The following is a 22,914-nucleotide window of genomic DNA, read 5'->3' on the forward strand; positions in this document are numbered from 1 at the left end:
TACTCGAACGAATTGAATTACAAGATCTAAGAGACGTGCGGAATCGGATACAACAAACGTATAGTACGTCACTGGATCGTGTACGGACGGAAGATATGATCTGGCGCCAAGGGGTTAGGTCAGGGCTCGTGGAATCGAAATCGATAGACAATTAATTTAATCGCTCTGTGTTTTTTACGGAGACTGCCGCTGCCTGCAACAACACGATTCTTTTTTATTATTATCACCGGTTTTAGAGGTCCCGCGATAAAATTCAAATTATAAAATTATAAGTAAAACAAATAATTAAATAGCGAATGTGGCAAAAACTGTATTATATCTATTCTTGTATCTATACAATGTGTACATAAATTGATTTTATTTATATCACAAAATTATTTTTTTAAATGAACTTAATAAAAAAATGCTCGCGCAAAAAACGTATCCGAGAATATTTCTTTCTATTGAAAAATTCATTCTCGGTGCCATATATGTATAATTGAAAGACTTTTGGTTATGAACCAATTTCAGAAATAAAGCTTCTCATACGATATTAGTTCTAATCGTTCAGTCTAAATACAAAAAGAGAGTTACCTTTATTGATATATTTATCAATTTACCACTAATTAAAGAAAAGTAGGACATTAAATTGTAACAATTGATGTTCTTCAAGAGCTATGTTTTTCTGAGCTACACCATGAAAAAGATTTTGATAAGTTTCAGAGGGCTTCTCGATTTTGTCATAATGACAACATAAAAAATAACATGGTAACCCATACAATTTTGTGAATATTTTGTTTCATTTGAGCATAGTTTTCCATGACATGCTTATCATACAACGTTTTGATCACCATTGAAGGAAAAATTAATGTTAGCATAAATATTTCAAAACTGATAAAAGTTAGAAGCATTAATAGGCATGGGCATGGTATGTCGAAAGTGTTCGCAGTCTTTTTTTACATTTTAATAGTTGACGGAAAAATAGTCAGTTTGCCATCCCAAACCTTTTGATTATTTTAAAAAATGCCCTTAAAAATAAATTTTAAACCCGAATCATGTTTAAAATTCTAACTTTCATACTTTTAACATTTCAAAGTCAACACTTTGAGCCCATAACAAATTTGACGATAAATCTATTTTGCATTCTCAAACTTTTAAAAATACTCAAAATTTTCATTTTTGACCCGTAACAAATTTTGACCTAAATGTAGTTAATTTGTACCAAATAATCTATTTACCAACTTTTGACCCATAATATCAAATTTAAGTTCCATAAAAAACCCGAAACAATCATTTGAGAAACATGATTTGTTGTTGATTTTTGAAATTCACCCAAGTATTTTGAAATATTTAGTAAAATAATATGTTAATATTTATATTTATAAAAATATATAGATATTATATAAATATAGTGTAAAAGGAAAGTGAAAAATTATTGATTTATTAAATACATTAGGTTAAATTAGTTTTGGAGAGAAAAAATTGTGAGAATTAACCAAAATATGACAAGTGTCCACGTTTATTTTACTTTATTAGAATAGGTAGATTATGGTTAAATAATCTACTTAGTAAAATAAAGTTAATTTTTTTACAGATGCTCATTTTTTATTTTATTTGTGTATTTGAATAATTTTCATAAATACAATTCATTCTTGAAATTTCTTGATATAATACTAGGGTTAAGTTATTATACAAAGGGAGACAAAAATGAGAAGGATTAGAAAGATTTATAACCATACAAAAAAACCCTTCAAAAAAATTAAAAATAAATAAATAAATAATCATAACTCAAAATTTAATAAAAGCACAAAAACGTTTCCACCGTCCTTCTCGTTCTAAAAAAAACAAACAAACAAACAATGTTGAAGGAAAAAGATCATTGTATCTTTTTTGTTTATCATTGTGTTTTGTGTTCATTTTCGTCATTGATTGTGTCTTTTTTCCTTAATATTTTGTCTTTTTTTCTTAATATTGTGTTATATTAGTCAACATTGTGTTATATTTTGCAATTTTATTGTGTATTTTTTTCTTGATATTGTGTTATATTAGTCAACATTGTGTTATATTTTGTTCGAGATTGTATTATATTTTGCGATTTATTGTGTCTTTTTTTATTTTTAATTGTGTCTTTTATTCATTTTCTTCATTGTGTCTTTTATCTATGTATTGTGTCTTTTCGGTTTTTTTTTTTGAAACAAGAATTACGAGCGAAACATTTTTGTTTTTTTTTAATTTATTCATTTTTTATTTATATTTTGAGTTATGATTTTTTTTATTAATTTTTTGGAATTTTTTTGAGAGGTTTTTTTGTGTGGCCGCAAATCCTTCTCACCCTTTTCATTTTTGTCTCCCTTTGCATTTTAACTTTTCCCTATAATACTAATTCAAAAACAAAATCAATCATATATACGGCGGATTTTCTATAATATAATAATAATTCAAAAACAAAATCAATCATATATACGGCGGATTTTCTAGAGAAACCACGAAAAACCCCTAATACACCGCATATAGAGCTATGCTCGGCGTATTAGAGGGTTTTTTTAAAAAAATCCATCAATTTTTATCTTATTATGTTTTTTTTCTCTTTGTTTTCTTTTCTATTTATTTTTTTTTGTTTTTTATTTAACATTAATAAATAGTTGTTATTAACAGTCAGCTTGATTTCTAGAAGTTCGTTCAAAAGAATAAACACATAGATACACCAAAACATATATTATATACAAAACAGCGAGCTCGTACAATAAAACAAAATACAACTAAAACAAAATATAAAATCTACATAAGCGTCCCTAAGTCGTCGTCGTCAAGGGCCGTAAACGCCGCATCATGAACATCAACGTCGTTCTCGCCCCTAAGTCGTCGTCATCAGGGGCCGTAAACGTCGTATCATGAACGTCGACGTCGTTCTCGCCCCTACATCTGGCCCCCGATCCCTGACCGGCGTTGTCCACGTCGTCGCCCCGTCCGCATCTGACACCCGACGTGCTCGCCTTGTGGTCAAAACTGGGTGGGGGCACTTTGTATATCTCACCGTGCTGAGTGGCTCCCAAATAACTAACCACCCAGCTAATCTGGCGCGCCATCTGTATCATCCCATGTTGCATCTGTAGCATGCCTCCCTCAATGGCCTGTAATCGGGCGTCAATGGCGGGATCCAAACGCACTACGTGATATGTAAGGGGAACGTGCTACGACGGCGGCTAATAACAAAACAATAAAAAAACGTTTAATAAATAGACAAATTAAAAGTAACCGTAAAACGATAATATAATACAACGAACCTCATGTGCGTCCAGATCAAGAGGCGCGTCTCCACTAGCATCTGCATCTTCATCGACCCCTCCTCAGCCCCCTCGTCAAACCCTAACTCGGTTTGACTCTTGATGAACCCTATCTTAGTTGCTTCTTGATGAACCCTAACTCAGTTACATCTCGTGTGTATCTCTAAATGAACCCTAACTTGGTTGCATCTCACACGTTCTTGTAATATCTAACCATAATGCTATTTAAATAGACTAACCCTAACTTGCTAATCAATATATTACCTATTTTTTACATTTTCACGTAGTTTAGTTTTATTGGTTATTTTTGCCCCCGCTATGTCTGGATCCGCTACTGGTGTAATGTGTAATTAAATTCTAACATTATGAAGTATGAAATTTGGAGTGCTGATTACACTAGCAACGATTTAAGCTTAATATTAAGAAAACAATTAATCAAGTTTCAGACAATTAACAAGAGCAAATCACACCAGGGGTTCAAACATGTAACAAACAACAATCTCATGTCATTTAATAGGTTAATTATTAATAATCGAATCTAGTAAATCCACTAGTCAAACCTTACGCATCAACAATTGCTAACATGTGGCACTGGTTATCAAAGGTTCCTTACCAGCGTGACTCAACTAAGGGAAATTGTATGCTTCATCATATTCAAACTAATCAATACAACCCTATGAAACACGTATCACATCAACTGACAAACTAATCTTTCTGATTGAAATAAACCTAAACCGACTGAATGCACAATAACACCAAACATCAATGTTCATAGATTGATAATTAACAATTAAAATTAGTTTGTTCTTAAAACATGAGTAAAACAGTAAAAATACCATACTCTACATCTGGCGTAACACTCGAGAGAACTCGCCGCTCATCTTCGTCAATCGATCTACAATTTTGATGAGAAAAGCCATTAGGAATGACCTCTTAATGATTGGAATGGTAGAAAATCATCTCTTGACTCCTAGAAACTATTCTGGAATGAGATATATCTTTTAAGGTCGTCAAAATGATATTACATGCAAAGCCTTAATTTTCCCATTTTTGAAACCCATCGCGTATCACGCTCACTTTCTCCAGGGTCCATCGCGTATCACGATGGACCAAAAAGTCAATGTTTCATTAAAATAGTCCATCGAGAATCGTGATGGACTGTCTTCAACCCCGTCACGTATCACACGCGACGGCTTTTTCACCAGCCAAACTTTGTTTCTTGTCTCGTTTCGCATGCTGGTCATCCCGGATCTTTATTATGTGTTTGCACAGGTCCAAAATAGCTGCATTAATCACCTATGACCTGTAACAAAATAAACACATATAAAGTACCAAAGTTCATGCAATAAACAATTAAAACTAAACAGTTTAGATGCCAATATATGTGCATAATACCCGACCATCACTGTCACGCGACGGGCTTTCTCACCAGCCAAACTTTGTTTCTTGTCTCGTTTCGCATGCTGGTCATCCATGATCTTTATTCTGTGTTTGCACAGGTCCAAATTAGCTGCATTAGTCACCTGTGACCTGTAACAAAATAAACACATATAAAGTACTAAAGTTCGTGCAATAAACAATTAAAACTAAACATTTTACTTGCTAATATATGTGCATAACACCCGACCATCATTGTCACTTGAGGAGTCTTGTAGGATATCATTGAAGTCATTACCCTACTCAGCTAACACACTAAAGCTGCCGATGTTATCAACTGCCAGTTATGCTGCATCTTTTTCGACGATTTAATCACAGTCGCATCCTTTTCCGACAATTTAATCACAGTTTCACCATCTTATAGCTTTATCACAGCTTCAGTTTTTATCACACTTAATGGGCCTTGCCCGGCTAGCTCACCAACATGGACGATCTCTTTCAACTTTCTTAAACCCATCTTCATATCTTTAAGCAGCTTTACCATGGAAATGATGTGCACCTTAACCATGTTGATAACTATATAAAATATGGTTATTAAATCTCTCATTTTTTTCCTCAATAATCTCATTTTTCTTTATAAGGTTTCTAAGCTCTTCCTCAAGATCAAAAATCATAAATGATATTGCTATATCAAAAATCATAAATGATATTGCTATAATTTCCTTGGTGCCATACCAAGGATCATGATGTTCAAAAGTTCTTTTTATAGCTTTTTGAACATGCTTATCCATGTTTCTTGATGTTTGACTTTTTCACCTTAATACTTTCCCTAAGGTCTTTCAATTCTTTTGCACATACAGACATGTGATCATCAATCTCTGCCACATGGCTTGCAAATATTTCCTTAAATCTTTCAAAAGCTTCTTCCTCTAAGCCATTTGGTTCAGATAAATCCTTACTCGTTTCTTCTAGACGCCTTTCTACTTCACCATTTTCTAGCCCACAAATGACTTTGTAGACACCAAATGTCTCAACCACACCCTCTACCAAGGGCCTCATTAACTAAAATCTATCAACTACCAAGTCAGATTTTTGCTTTAGACACGTAATCTTGTCCTTGAGATCCATGGCGGTGCGTTTAAACTTAATCGGGTCCGTCTTGATGGTTAAATTCATAGTTTTCTTCCCGGTCTCAATTTCAAATTTAGTTTTAGCATGGATGAGTTTGGAGGCCTGGTCATGAATAGCCCATACAACCTTCTTTGATCTCTCCAAATCAAACTCGGTCAAGTCAACAACGACTTCATATGAAAATAGGATCATATTAACATCCTTACAAAAATAGGATCATCCAATGTATAAAAGCTCACTACTCTCTCTCACTTTTAGGCCATCGCGATATGCGACCAATTTCAAAATCAGCTAGAAAAGGAAGGTGATCCAGGCTTATCGTCGTTCAAAGCTCATCTCCCCCCCCCCCTCACTTTATCTTATAATATATTGGTATAAAACCGAATCTCCGCAACGATAATCAAAAGAAACTTTAGTATACGAATCCAAATCTCGGCCTGAACAAGGTGAAAAATTTTGTGCCATCATGTAAAGTTTTTAATCTCGTGACTATCGTTACGATTATCAGTTTATACTAAGAAGGTGTTTAGGATTCCTTATTTTTACCTCCTTATGACTTATGGAAAAGTCATAAGTTGCAACCTTGTGACTTATGAAACTTTTTCTCTCAAACCCAAATGCCTTTTTAATTTTTTAATAAGTTAGAAAAGTTAGAAGTCATAAGGAGGGGAAAATAAGGAATCCCAAACACCCCCTAATATATACTACATGGTGTTAATCTTGGTGCTTAGTTACCAGGAAGCTCATAGACAATAAATCTACAAGGTGATACATTCGAGTTTTCATACAACTCACATTTGTGTGAGATAACCAGTTTTCCAAACTTGTCATTGAGATTTTAAACCTTTAAAACTGATGACAAAGATAGTCCAAAGGTTTTCATTGCATTACAGTGATTAAGGTGCTGTTTGTTTTTGCTTAAAAAGTCTACAAGGGGCTTACGTCTGCGGGCGCACAGACATAAGCTTCTGAAGACTGTTTTTTTTTAAAATAAAATATCTGAAAAATGCTTTTATAGTCTTAAAAAAATAAGCTATTGTTCAACGTCTTCACACTTCTTAACATCCTACCAACACCCAATGTCCAACACCACCACCACCCACCGTCCGCCACCACCACCGTCCACTACCACCATCGTCCATCACCCCACCACAACCATCCATCACCACCACCCACCGTCTACCACCACCGTTCACCGCCTACCACAATTGTTTGCCACCAATCGTCCACTACCACCTACTTCCATAGTTCGTACACCACTGCCAATTATTTTAGCTGTCTACAGACGTTAAATGACTTTTGTCTACTGTGATATGTATGATAGGTAACTAATTTTCAGGTTATGCAGACGATACCCAGTTTATAAAACAAACAGTATTGTATTTTTAGATTGCAGACATTCAGACCACATCTTCAATTGCAGACATGAAATCAGACTACAGACAGTTTTTGTCTTCAAAAACAAACAGCACCTCGTTTTTGTAGACTTACGGGATGGTTACTACTGGTATGCGGGGCTTTGTATACGAGGCTTACCTTATTGGTTATTACACATTACTTATTGGACAAGTGTTAGCCAATAAATAATATGACCATAGTCATAGATATGGTCGAGAGACAAATACCTTTAGGTAATTTGTAAGTAGGAAAATGTAAAAACATCTTAATAATATAATTGTAAAAATGTGTCATTTACAAATAAATGTACTCACCAGGTTTATGAAATAAGGATCATAGTGCTTTTTTTACACTCTGATGATTTTTCATAACTACGGTCCTAATGAATTTTTCCGCTACTAAATATTTTAATAAACACTGATACCACCACTTGTGTTCACGGTTCCCTTCCTGAGGCAGGGTATGGGTCTGTGACAACAGTTAACCAAATAAACCTAGTTAACCAAGAAAATTACAGGCTTTCGAAGACTTACACAATATAAGAAACGCTGACCAGGGTTTGCTCCGGTCTTCAAAGTTCGATAGAAAGTTGCCCACCACACGAGCATCTCGCATCTGCCACATCGAATATGTTGTTTTATTTTGACGAACAAGACGAAGATTGAGACATGGTAGTCGGGCCTTTTCGATCGAATGAAGGGTGTTGAAATTGGGGAAGAAATTCGGGCTCAATTGGGGTAATGGAAGAAAAGAACGAACCGTTTGTTGTTAATAAACACTTATGGGTGTTATAGTAAGTGCACCTTTTTTTAGCAGTCAACGGATGGTTGACTAGATGGAGGGTTCAATTTGTCACACCCTGCAAACGTCAGGGTGTCGTAGAGGTGCAAACGAGTCGAGCCGAGCCGGAGCTCAACTAGGCTCGAGATCGGCTCGTTAACTAACACAAAGCTCGAGCTCGGCTCGTTTAACTAACACAAAGTTCGAGCTCGAGCTCGGCTAGTTTCGAGTTTTATTTTCAAAGCTCGAGCTTGGCTCGTGAGTAGATTTTCAAGCTCGAGCTCGGCTCAGGCTCGGCCCGTTTACAATTTATCAATTATTTTTTTATATAATTATAATTATTTTTATTTATTTTTTCTGTTATAATTTTATGTATAAAATAATATATATCTCTCCCTCCGTCCCATTAGAAGTGTCCATATTTCCATTTTTAGTTTACACATTACAAATGTCCACTTTCAAAATTTATTAGTCAATTTTCAAGTTTACCCTTAAACACACATAACTAGCATTAATAATTAATGTTAATGGGCTCAATTTTCAATGGCATTATTGTGATTTTGTAAGCAAAAAAGGTAATCATTTAATCTTCCTTGAACTTTGTGTTTTTTAAACCACGACACTTTTAATGAGACGGAGGGAGTATTCAGTTATTTTTATTTATTTTTTCATAACATTATATATATATATATATATATATTATTTAATATATATTTTTAAAAAAATATATAAATGAAAGGGTCGTTTAGGCTTGCGAGCTAGCTCAAGCTCGATAAATAAAGCTCGGGCTCGATTAAGCTCGGCTCGATTGAGCTTTTTAATGAGCCGATCTCGAGTATCTCGCGAGCAACTCAGCTCATTTTCACCACTAGAGTGTTAGATGCCAAAAATCAGAAAAAAGAGTTGCAACTAACAAAAGTGTGCTGACCACATGGATGCAAAATACAATTTACTCAAATAAATATTACCTTTTCGAGGTCATGACTAACTCAAAACTTCATTTTACATCTTATTTTACGAGTTGCAACGAAAATTATCATATTTATATGATCCGAAATGACCTAACCCAAAAGTTCGAATGCCGAGTTAAGAGACATCTGACCATCAAGAAAACTGATAATGGTAGGAAAAAAATCATAAGCCTGGCACTACTTTTTGACAAGATTGGTTGAGTTGGCAACACATGCCTCTTAGGAGTCCCCCCCCCCCCACACACACACACACACTAGCGGCATGGGTGCACATGAGTATGGCCAAAATGAACTTGCAGAGGAATGGACATGTTGCGTGTATTCCTATTGTTTGCCAATGAACAGTAATATTTGATATCTACTCCACTCACAACAACATTCTGTAGTTTGTAAAACACACTCACAAAGTATAAGTGGCGTACTATGAATGCTCTAAGCATTACGATCTATAAAACTAAATGATGAGAAAGATGACCATTTCCATATTTTATAAAAAAATGACTTGACTCAAAAGTGAGAGTATGTCAAGATGAGGAAAGGTAAAACCAGGAGAGTACCGAGTCGCAATGGAGTGCATGTTGGATTGAGTCTTACCTATATTATATGAAAGAAAAAGGACTTTTATAAATTAAAGAAGTAATTACACGGATATAAGAAATCAAGGTAAAGTTTTATGATACTTCTATATAGTGAGCATATTTTATGGTTAACAAATAATTATAGACTTGATAAAGTGAGAAATGACACAACATAGTGAGTGCTGTACTTGATAAACGGAATGAAGCAAAGTTATATATGATAATTGTGCTCTAAGAAAGTGGGCTATATAACTACTTAAAATAATGCGTATTGTGTAGGTACTAGGTAAAGTGTTTGAACAGAACTCCAATAAATCCAAACTTTATTTATACATGGACTTTAATGTAGATGCTAAAAGTTGTTTTTTGAAATAAATTTAAGATATGATGGGTCATCCGATCCCTCACCCAACCGCCTTCAAATTAATAGAATTTAAATGAAATATTATAGGTGCCAATTTTAGTTAAATAGGTGAATTTGAGACTGACATTTCCATAACTATAAATCTTGTATCATACAAACCAATGGCAAATTGTATACAATATAAGCCCATTTTAAAAGTATTTATATAGTTGATTTTGAGGCAATGACAATAGTGCATAAGTGTATGGGTCGGTTTGATTTTGTGCTCTAACTGAAATTTTTGGTTCGAGTTTTCGAAAACCTATAGATTAAATATCCATTTAGTTATCAGTTATGCATTTAGGGTTGGTTTGGTTGTTATTTAACGAAAATTAGAATTGGCCTAACAAAATCAAAAGTGGATTACAATTTTCAACTAAAGTTAAAGTAAAGAGTTAACTTTTTTTTAGACTTTCAAACTAAGAGATTAAAAAAACTAATGTCCCGGACTATCTTTTATAAGATAGCGAAAATGTGAAACCGAAAGTTTGTACTCGTTGGGCAAGGCAAATAACATGAAAAAACCAACATATTTATGGTTTTTTTCTCACAAAATTCCTTCTTTTTTTTCTTTTTTTTTTTCTTGTTTTAATATTAAGGTACCTTGATTTGGTATTGTTATAAATAATTGTAAATATAACCTATGATAGCATGTTTGTTGTTGACGTGACATCAGTGTATTATTATCATCATATATTAATAAAACAATAAACATATTTTTATAATATATAATAAAATAATATTTAAAAAGATTTGTGGTTTCACTTTATCATCTCTAGCTACACAATCTTTAGGTCCCGAGAAACCAGTCTAGGACTCGAACCAATTATTAACATTAGGGTTGGTCATCAGGTCCGGTCTTTACTATTAATTGGGTCTTGGTCGAAGTTAGGTCTGGCGGTTGAGACTCGTTTGATCACTCCTAACTATTTGTATAGAAAAAGGTACAACTATTAAACCAATAATGTGTGCTCATTTCCCACAATAAGCAATACATGAGATATGTAGTTTCATATGTTAGATTTGAGGACGTGATCAAGATGAGTTTAGTTAACACGGTATCAAGCTTAAGAAAACTCAATTATAAACTTTTAAGAGCATTTATGATCAATCTCAAGAAGTATTATCTTATCAAAATTTTTAAGTTAATATTAACTCAACTCAACCAAGTTGTAATAGATATATGTTATAAAATACATGTACACAAACAACAAATACAAAATATCACGAGTCCTAAAAATCTCACATGATTTAAGTCAATCCATCTAAAATCTAATATTCTAATACTAGAGGAAGACATAGTTCAAGTTCAAGTTCAAGCGTGACCTTAATTCTACTTTAATCGAGCCAATCTAATTTTTTTTAATGAATCACAAATTTTCTCCCTGCTTGGATATATAAATATAAAGTCTGCTTATAAAAATAAAAGTAGTTTTGCTGATCAGTTTAGCAAGTTGTTACCTAATTCTCAACAATTGACTATTGCAACTCAAAACAAAATAAATCTATGTTGTAACTTGTAAATCATATATGTTATTAATAAAACTAATTACTTTCTTTCAACAACCAACGAATAAAGTTTGAAAGGCGACCCCAAACGTATGTGATTGCAGATACTATTGATAGTCTAAACTCAGAGAAACCCGCTACCTAAAAACTCATTGCAAAAACCCAATTAAGATCAGATTTAAACTTCAAAAGCTCTAGCCAGCTCCCGGTTCAAATCTTCACTTTCCCTCTGATACTATTGATGATAAAATTAATTACAAACAACAACAATAATAATAAAAAAAAAAATAGTGATTTGTTTTGGGATTTCGATTTCGAATTTAGGGTTTTCTATTGCGTTTCATACTAACTGGTTCTTGCAGCTGATTGATTTCTCTAATTCTGTTTTTCGCTTCTTTTTTGCGTAATTGTTTGTAGCTTGGTTTCACCGCATTGTATGAACCAACAACAAGAAGAAGAGCCTTGCTGATTGACTCGCTAATTTAGGTAATTTTATGTGTAGGAAGATTCGTTTATGTGACCCATTTACAGTTTGTTACCATTGTTGTTTTTTTTAGATATCTTAATTAGGGTTCTTTTTAGTTGAAGCAAAAGGCTAATATTCTAATTAGAGCTACCAAAGAAAGAAATACAATGATTGTCAAACATGGATATTACTGTCTCAAATTTGAAAATGGGTTTTATCATGGTTCGATTATTATTATTATTATTATTATTTACCAGTTATGTTTGCTTTTTGGAATTTCATTGTTGTTTTGTTTTATGGTATTAGGGGTATTACATAGAGCTTATGAAGGTAACATATTTAGGTGTTCATTGCACACAAGAGGTTTCTTCCAAATTAAAAAAAATCTGATGTGGCGAAAATGATGATTTGGATGAACTGGTAGATTCAAGACTGAGAAGATATGGGCTGCCAACCTCAGGTTAGTGCAGTTAGGGTTTATATGTTCTTATCATTTATAAAGTTGAACACGCCATAATGTGTATACTTAATTGCAATGGAGGTAGTTATTTACATCAAGTAAAATCTACAACTGGTGACTAATCGCTAGGCTTGGCTTCTAAACAAACCGAGCCAAACCGAACGAACACAAACAAAGTATGTTCATGTTCGTTCGTTTAACTTTAACTGAACTAACTGAACAAACGTTTGAAACGAACAATACAATATAAAGAGAGGGGATTTTTTGTTTGTTTTCATTCATTAAGAGCATAAACGAAGTGTTCATGAACTCAAACGAGCTGCACAAATAAACATTGACGACAAACATAATTTAAACGAACAGCAATTGAAAGTAAACATGTACATAAATGATAAAACTGTTGGGCCTATACCACTATAATAAAACTCAATATTTGTATATAGATCAAATGAACAATGGAAAAATCACAATATTTTTAACACAATTACTTATCTAAATTTCACTATGAGTTATGCTAATTTTGCAGGTAGGATCCATGGCAGCTTATGCCTTTGACTTATTGTTGGTCAACCTAAACATTATTGATGATATTGCTACGAGAGTGATTTAAAATTATCTTCCAATTGACCTCAAGGATGACACATTGGTAAGTCATTGCATTATGAATTGCTGTTTGATTAATTAACGGTATTTTAATTCTAATGTTGTATACAATCTATAGGGACTTAAATTCATGAATGTTCTTTTGGATGGGTACCCGAACGCAAAGCTTTTTGATCTTGGATATGTTAGAAAGGTCCTCCATATGGACAGTTTAATGTCCCAACATGATATTACTTCTAATTCCTTTTTATTTGTTTGGTGGTAGTGTGGTACTGTTTTATGTTTGTGTTGCCAATTAAAAGAAGCTGTATACCATGTCATCCTAATGTGTTTGGTCTTTTTCAAATCTAACATTGTTAATGGTGGGAAAGTTTGTTTATGTAATTGTTTACTAGGTTCATAGAATAATCATAGCTTGCATTTCCATCCATACATACAAACACGTTATAAATAAGGTTATTTATTTATTACTTTTTTTATATTTAAAAAACATACCTACATGAAAAGGTTTTCATAAGTTAGATCACCGTGCATTAAATTACCAAATTGCCTTATGTCTTTCATGACTCATTAGTTAGCCTTATGCCTGTCAAATTCAAAAGTAGCTCGTCACCAAAGTTTACCACTGATCATAATAAGCATGTCTGTGTATGCACAGTTGCGCACACATATATGCTATATTTAGTGTCATCTGGGCATAGGGAGTTATTCAAGATGAACTACATGGGCAACTTACAATTCCTAATATGTTTGCACGGGCCAAAAAGTATGTAAATTTATGTCAAATTTCAAGTTCAAAGAAAATTGATAGGAATCAATAAAATTTTCTTATTTATTATGTTTATCTTTCATTGGAAAACCCGAAGGATCATTGCTATGCTAATTTAAACAGGCGGGTCAAAATATGTTACTAGCTATTTGCTATATCATGCTTTTGGCCGGTCAAATGGCTATCATACCCAGTTTTATGATTCAAGGTGGGCATATTATATATTAGGGATGAGCTCGGTACCGTACCGGTACGGTACCGGTATTGAAGAGAAAAATTCGGGAAATACCGGTACCGTACTGATCCCGAAACTCAAAACTTTGGTACTGATTCGGTACCAAATCGGTATCGATTTCGGTACCGGTACCAAATACCAAATGCTCATCCCTATTATATATCATGATTGGGTGGCACATTTCGTCATGAAAAAATTAAAACAAAGCGATCACCTTCAGGCATTTGACCTTTTTGTTTTTGTTTTCAACATTCGTAAGTTACATAAATGGGAAATTTATCATTTTCAGTGTGCCACAATTTCACTTACAATTAAGTAGTTTTAGAGAATTGGCAGTAGTAATATTGTTTTGCAATTTAAATAAGTTACATTTTCTTGAGTTGGAATTAGAAATAATATTTATTTATGATTTAGGTTGCAAAGGAGGGTGGCCTAATGGTTTGTTTTGCAGCCTGCTTTGGCTGTAGACAATTATCTTGGTGATCTGCATTTAGTCAAACCTAATTTAGTTCAGATCCAAACTCTGATTGATATCAAATTCAAGGGTCGAAATTATAATTACAGAAGCTACACAGTGGTTGTAAAAATCGCGCCTAGGCACCGAGTACTCAACGAGTAATCCCCGCATAGGCCGAGTTCTCAGAGAGCCATCCCCGAGTACTCTCTAAGGCCGAATACTCACCGACTAAAATTGTGGTAACTCTTTGGAATGTGTATGTATGACCTGCTTTATATATTGCAGTTCAAAAGGCTTGACTTTCTTCAAGTAATTCTTATAAGAATACAGTATATGCTTATATTCTGTAGCCATACGAAACACACTAAGGGGGTGTTTGGTACAGAGAATGGAATTGTAGAGAAATGGAATAGAGAAATGGAATTGCAGAGAAAGGGAATTGGTCTGGAGAATGAGAATTGACTGTTCTGTTTGGTAGTACAGAGATTTCAGTAGAGAAATATAGCTGAGAATCATTTCTCTTGTTTGGTACATAGGAAATAAACAGAGAATTATATCAACTTTATCATTAGCACAAGTATTTTTTTCATAACAAATATTTATTAAAAAATAAAAAACATATAAAAAGATGCATAAATTTCAACCAAATATTTAGTAATGAAACGAACTTCCTGCCGAACAAATGACTGAACGTTCAGTTCATTTGCAGGCCTATTTCAAATATTTGATCATACAAAAATATTTAAAATTACCCGAACAAACTTGACTTCTTTCTCATAATATTGCATAGGATTCCGCATGTAAATCATTAATTCATCCAAAAGATTCCAAACATCTACACCTAACACTACATCCTTATACATTGATTTTGTTTCATCAACTTCTCTAACTGGCTGCAGTTGTAAAATGAATTTAACATAAAAATAAAAAAAAATTGGCCATGAAATATGTATATATCTAACAAGAAAGTAAGTTTTATATGAAGATTATAACGTTACCATGATAAAGTTTTCGGCATAAGCCATGTCAAAAAGCTGATTATACTTCTTGTAGAGGAATCTTTTTGAAGTAATGTGTAAAAGCATTAGCGATTCCCTTAAAAACCACAAAACCAAGATTCCGGGAAGTAATGCAATTATAAACTTTAATAAGTAATAGCTTTGCTTCCTTTGAAGTAAGTCAACTTCAACTCCTGAATTTGTGATCATTTCAAAAAGGTATGGATCAAGAGGCATATCAACCTATAGAAAACAACCCGAATCAGTCAAAGTCAAAGGAAAAAGTTGCAGAGTTTTTAAGATATTAAAAGTATGAAACTTACAACATATTCTAGAGGGAACCCTTCATTCATTGTTACATATAATGTTTTCAGGTCCTCAGTGAACACAACAGCAGCCACTTGTCAAAGCTCTATATTGAGAAAAATGAGGTGTTCAGAAAGAGAAATCTAAGAAAAAGTCACATGTCTGACCTCAGAATGTTCAAGTTTTTCAAGAAAATAAGTGTAAGGCAGTTTAGGGCGGTAACGCCACCATCTTTTTGATATCCAAAGTGCTCTAACGCCTTGTGTGCCTTTGGCTTTCGCCTTTGCATCTTCTTCACGAAAACTTTTTTCAACCTCTTTCATGTCAAATTCAATTGCATATTTAGCACGTGATGAATCTAACTGTTCGGCTAATTGCTCCCTTCTCAGAATATCTTTCCATATTTGCAGGCTTTCTTGCCATGTTCCTTTAGTTTCTTGATTATTATCTAGCAACAGAAAACCATCAGATATTTTTACTAAACATTAGTAGACTTGTAAACAAACCAAACGCTCAATGAACAGTTCGTGAACCATTCGTTTATGTTCGTTTATTTACGTACGAACATGAACACAAAGTTTTGTTCATTTAGTTAAACGAACGAACATGATTACTTGTCCCGTTCGCTCATTTATGTTCATGAACGTTCGTTTACGTTTTTTCATTTAAATTATTTTATGTTCGTTGGTTTACGAATTTTTTAGGTCGTTAACATATTCATTTAAATTTTTAGGCCCATTAAAGTTTACTCTAGTCTAAATAACTTTTTAGACCACAAACATTGTTCACATTTACTTTTAATAGGTTTTAGTTCAGTTATGTTGTTCATCTATGTTCAGTTATGTTTGTTTGTTTAAGTTCCTGAACCGTTCGTTTATACTTTATGCTGTTAACAAACAAACATAGACGAATACGTTCATTTTCTTAACAAACAAACACACACAAGAAAACCCTGTTCATTTATTTGTTTGTGTTCAAACGCTTGTTCGGTTAAAGCTAAACGAATGAACGAACATGAACATGCTCCGTTTGTGTTCATTCGATTCATTTAAAGGCCTAAACATTAGATACAAAAATGGCATTTCTAAAACTAACCTGAAAGCCCTAATTCTTCCTGAAGTTTATTCTTATCCTGTGTCTTCAATTTCACAACCTGAAAGCTCATGTTTTCATTTTCATCCTCACCTTTAAAGCTACAAATTACACAAAACTATAAATTTATGTACGTGTGACTTTTTTCTAACCAAATTGGATGAAGATTGAAGTTAAGTTAAATCGTGTTACTTGATAGGAACTTAAATCGCCGGATGCACACAGCCCTTGTAATCGACCATTTACTCATGTTACAACTTTATGTATCAAGTAAGAATGAAAAGTACCTGGGTCATGGGTAATATACTGAAACCCCATATATAAAATGGCTTTCATCCTTGGTTCAAATAGATATACAGAGAAACTGATACGAAGATGAAGAAATCGTAGTTATAAAGAACATGTTAATGTGACGGAAGAGTGAAGGAGCAGAAGCAAGCAAAATCGTAAAGTAGGGTTTCAAAAATCAAAGATATGTTGTTAAAGAAGAAGGAGAGGATGGAAGAATCATACCTAGCAGATCGATGGAGGAAACCCTGGAATGAGACTGAGAAATGGAACCCTAGAAATCCAATTCTCCGCTTTTTGTAGAGAAAAGAAATAAGAGAAATGGAAATGGTTTATTTCCATTTCTCACCTCTTTCTTTCATAAACAAACAAGAGAATTTTTTCCAATTCCATTTCTCACCCCTCAATTCCCTCTACCAAACACCCCCTAAGTTGACATTTTAAGTTTTAGAAACTTTCTATTATTGTTATTAATATTTTGTCTTCTATATTTGCAGAAGGGGGGCTCAATGGCTTATATTTGTCACCAATATTCACTTCAAACACGGCTGAACTTTACAACGAACCTAAAAAAACGTTAAGGCCTCACATTACCAGCATACAAACTCTTTTTTGGATCCATACAATAAGGCAGTGTAGGAACTATGGATTACGGAAGCATTTTGTTATAAAAAAATTAATATGATGAACTTTTTTACCATTTTACCTTTGTGATTATGGCTTGACCTCACATTAAGATTTCCGGTATTAATAATTTGACATACAAAGAGGTTTTTCTAGTAGTATGTATGATTGCTGTACTCATATATAGAACATGATGATTAACTATTCTTTTATATATCCAAAATAGTAGTGCAACACTAACACAACCCTACGTTACAACAGACGGGAAAGAAAACTTTTATTTAATTATATTGTTTAAGTTTACTTTTTATCATATTTATTAACACATGTTTTCGGATTAATGTTTACAACCCCGTGTGTCACACCGGCTAGTAAGATATAGAAAGCAAGTAAATAGAAGGAAACTTGAAAAAGGCAGGACCTTTGAGTTTGAAGAGCGAGGAAAAAGTGGAGAAAGAGTTGGATTGAAGGCCAGGCAGACCACTCTTTACTTTCCCCAAATTTCTCTTTATTCATTCAGCAATAATAATATTATTCATCTTTCAAATTATTATTATTATTATTATTATTATTATTATTATTATTGTGTCTGAAGGATCAGATCAAATTAACTCATTGATCATTCAATCAATCATGTCCTGTTCTTCTTCATCCGCCTCTGAGGACGACGAGGACTTCGATTCCTACCGGAAAGGAGGCTACCACGCCGTCAGAGTCGGCGATTCCTTCGCCGCCGGTCGCTTCATCGCCCAACGGAAGCTCGGCTGGGGCCAGTTCTCCACCGTTTGGCTTGCCTACGACACACAAACATCCGTAAGTTATTTCTTTTAACCTAATTATGCGAGATCTGTCATTCCGATGCCATTTCTAACCTAATTAGTACATTATTATATTATAATATCAAATCATGTTATTAATATTATTAACAGTACCAAATGTAGATCATTACCTGTTATGAAAACTTAATATTATTTCTAATTTGTTGTTTTATCATTTTTGTTAATGTAAATCGGGCTAAGTTATCATACACGGTCTCCTAAATTTAGGAAAAAAGGACCGCAAAATATAACATAAAAAGGCATAATGATCTGAACAAATCTAATATCGTAGAGTTCGACGAGACAGTTCTAATGCCGCTAGTTTGAGTTCGATCGGAGTCCATTTGATACCCTTCCTATGACTTTCTAGTTTTAGAACCCCATGCTGTAAATTATATATGATTAGCCTATATTGGTGTTAGGGTTCATAATGATACAAGTTTTGGTTGTTAATTTGTAGAAATATGTTGCGCTCAAGATCCAGAAGAGTGCACCTGAGTTTGTGCAAGCTGCAGTCCACGAGATCGAGATTCTATCGACTCTAACGGAGAATGATCCGAAAAATGAGAAATGTGTTGTGCAATTAGTGGATCATTTCAAACACAGGGGCCCCAACGGGCAGCATTTGTGCATGGTTCTTGAGTATCTTGGTGATAGCATACTGCACCTCATAAGATATAACCGTTACAAAGGTCTTGAGTTGAGTAAAGTGAAGGAGGTGTGTAGATGCATATTAATCGGACTTGATTATATACACCGAGAGCTTCATATAATACACACGGATCTAAAACCTGAGAATATACTTCTTATGTCTACGATAAATCCAGCGAAAGATCCGATTAGGTCGAAAACGCCCCCAATTCTTGAACGACCTGAGGGAAGTTTGGGCAGTGGAGGGGCGGTTAATGTGATTGAAAAGAAACTGAAGCAGCGGGTGAGAAGAGCGGTGGCTAAAATTGCAGCTGAAAGACGGGGTGTGATGGGCGGGTGTGCACAAGAGGTGAAGCCTGAAAGATGCCTTGATGGTATTGATTTTAGGTGTAAGATTGTGGATTTGGGAAACGCATGTTGGGCTGATAAACCAATTGCTGAAGAGATTCAGACAAGACAGTATCGGGCTCCTGAAGTTATTCTGCAATCGGGTTACTCGTTCCCGGTTGACATGTGGTCGTTTGCTTGCACTGCGTTTGAACTTGCTACTGGTGAAATGATGTTCGCTCCGAAGCCGGGACCTGGTTTCAGTGAAGATGAGGTATTGCACTTTTACTTTTTGTTCATAATTGTAAACCTTTTCATGTATAGTTAGTGTTTATGCATTAAAAGTACACGTTGGATGAGTTTCCACAATTGGAGTTGACCTTTCCTTTTTAGCGAACTTGTTTTGATTTTACCTGTTTGACCCGTTAGTGATAAAAGACATGATAACCTGGCCTGTTTTACCTGTTTGAACGGTTATGTAAAATTATAATTTGAATCGACTCATTTATAAGTAAATGGGTCGACGCTGACACTTCTGGTTTGTTGTTTATGGACCACTCTTAATATCTTCGGCTGGAATTATTTGCTTATGTGGCATGATCAATGCAGGACCACCTTGCTCTAATGATGGAACTTCTAGGAAAGATGCCTAAGAAGGTGACAAATATTCAACTCCTTCAATTCCCATCTAAGCTATAAATATTGATACTTTTATTTTATTATTCTTTTCCTTTTTTACTAAACTTAAACAGATAGCCATTGGTGGGGGTCAATCCAAAGACTACTTTGATAGACATGGTGACCTAAAAAGGATCCGCAGACTCAAACACTCATCACTGAGTCGTTTACTCATTGACAAGTTCAAGTTTCCTGAAACTGATGCTCGTGAGTTTGCAGAGTTCTTGAATCCAATTCTTGATTTTGATCCAGAGAAACGACCTACCGCACAGCAGTGCTTGCAACACCCTTGGCTCCAAAAGTAATCTAGTTTGATGGCTGACATGGTTGAATTTGGGTTGATGTTTAAGGCGGGTGCAAAAGAAGTGATTAGAAGTTGTTTTTTGTTGCAGCTTGTTATCTCTTTTCCTCCCACCTGTGATTTGTTTACATTTTTTTTGTGAAATTGAATAATATCTGATTGTGTTTTGAATTAACTGCGATGTAATATAGACGTATATAGTTTACATATTACATATATTTGATAGCGATTGGGGTTTTCTGTTGACCCCTTATCGGGATTTTCTTACTTGTTTTGACTATATTGGCCCACTACTCATTGACCAGGAAGAATGGCCATCGATAGCCTTTTGGTTTGCATGTAAATCATAACATCAATCTTACATTTCGCTTTACACTAATGAGACCAGAGTGAAGCGGTAACGTTTCTTTTATTACCAAATGCAGATTACTTGAATGTCTTTCTGTAATCCATGTTTTCCCGATGAAGGCTTCTCTAACTTCGGTTTGTACCTTCTTCATTACATCAGGGTTTCTTACTGTCTTTGCCATTGCCCACTTGACTGCTATGATAATGTATTAGTGCCTGATGCAAATATATCATGCACAATAAACAACTTATGAAGTGATATATGTGTTGCACACGAGTATCGAATATGATGTCAACTTTGATCAATGTGGGCTCCATGATCTGGTTATGTTGGTTTTGATTAAATTTCTCGCTGACTGCAGTTTGAGAAATGACAAACCAAGCCGCCTGGGTTGGGTGGGCCGGTAAGGGTAGCGACTTGAGGGTCGCTTTTGGGTTACCAGCTTTATGGGTTTATTAATGTGTTTTCTCATAATAGTATGTTTTGTAATAAAAATTTTGAAATACCAAAAGTGGTTCATTAATACATAGAAATAACTATATTACAACAATGAAATATATATAAACAATGTTAAAAAGTCGGTTCAGATTACAGGATCGGTTCCGACTTTTACACTGTTGGCCTGAAAATTAAACTTATCTTGAACCAAACTATATAATCTAAAAGCTGCTACTTGTTCATATTGTACTGCATGAACGGTTTCTTTATAATAAAACAAAGCAAATTCCTGTCTTTGTGAGGGTATCTGGGGTGTAGCTCGGGTAATGTTCATCACCGCCAACCTATCGGTTTCCAATTTCGGTTTCCAAAATCTACTTGTACTACCTGTATACTTTGTTAAAGAAAACAATGAAAAAAGGGTTTGGGTATTTTGGTTAAAAAGATGAGGTGTTTGCCATTGATTAATTTGATTGGCTGGTTGCATTTAGGTAGTTTAGGCAAATCAGATTGTGCCCCCCATACCCTTAACATTCTTTTAGACGGTCGTAAAAGGACATTTGCAACAGCTTTCATATTCTTTTTGAAGGTTAGAAATAGTCGTTTTCCAGTAATGTCTAAACATTTGAACTTCCGAAACAATATTTGTGTCGTACACAATGATTTTGAACTTTTATATGGTAAATATGAGCCGACAATTGCCGTAACACGTAACAATCATAAATAATTTAGTATTTCTTTAGTTAAGGGTTAACTACGTAAAATACTTTCTAATACTACACCATCGTTCATTGAGACTCAACCTATTGGAGAGGGGCAAAATGTTATGTACCTGGATAGTGCTCGGTCGAAGGCACTTTGATGGCAATTTTTTTTATATAAAACGGTAAATTTTAAAAGTTTGATGTATTAATATAAAAGGATTATATAAAGAATGACCATCTAAGTGCCTTTCACCTAGCGCTATCCAGGTATGTAATATGTTGCCCCTCTCCAATTGGTTGAGTCTTAGTGAACGATGGTGTAGTATTAGAAGTAGACTAAATTGCGGTTAAGAAAATATAATGAATGACCTGAAAACACATCAAACCCTGGAGACCCGTAGATGAAATACATACACAATACCTTTAAACACGTCAACCCAAAATAGAATATATTAAATCAAAACATGGAAACTTGTTAAGTTTGGATTAGGTAAGGGTATTAGTGCATTTAATCAAACCGGACATTTTTGTAAGGAGTTTATTATTATTGGTATTTAAGTTTAAATAAACAAAGAGATCGATCACGCTGATATATATAAATAGTAAAGCGAGAACTTTTAGCAATTTGAAAGTTAAAAGAGATGAGATACGAAACATATTTGAATGGTGATATCTTATCGTTTTAAAAGCATTATATATTGAAACAACCTTTCATTCTGAAGTGTAAATATGGTTGGGTTGGGTTGGGTTGGGCACCGTTTCTAGCCTACTAGAGCTGGTCGTCTCCATGCGTCTCAAAAGGAGTGCGTGTGTATCCATCCGATGGTGTTTGACCTTCGGCTAGATCCAGCAACGAGTTCTGCTACGATGTTCATGCAGGTATTCTCAAATATTGAACTTAATTCTCTAATAATTTTTTATTTAAAGTGAATTAATGTGT

General features: G+C 34.2%; 1 protein-coding gene across 1 annotated transcript; it reads left to right on the forward strand.

Moving 5' to 3' along the window:
* The first annotated feature begins 18,341 nt into the window (after nt 1–18,341).
* LOC143596909 (uncharacterized) lies at nt 18,342–20,657 on the forward strand. The gene is made up of 4 exons (XM_077075565.1): nt 18,342–18,521; nt 18,987–19,778; nt 20,114–20,161; nt 20,257–20,657. Exons 1-4 carry the CDS (start codon nt 18,342–18,344, stop codon nt 20,485–20,487), a joined length of 1,251 nt encoding a protein of 416 aa, XP_076931680.1. The 3' UTR covers nt 20,488–20,657.
* The last annotated feature ends 2,257 nt before the right edge of the window (nt 20,658–22,914 follow it).

This window comes from Bidens hawaiensis, unplaced genomic scaffold (assembly GCF_021521415.1).
Source record: "Bidens hawaiensis isolate Kalapana, Puna unplaced genomic scaffold, B.hawaiensis_p1.1 tig00047364_1, whole genome shotgun sequence".
Classification (NCBI taxonomy): Eukaryota; Viridiplantae; Streptophyta; class Magnoliopsida; order Asterales; family Asteraceae; genus Bidens; species Bidens hawaiensis.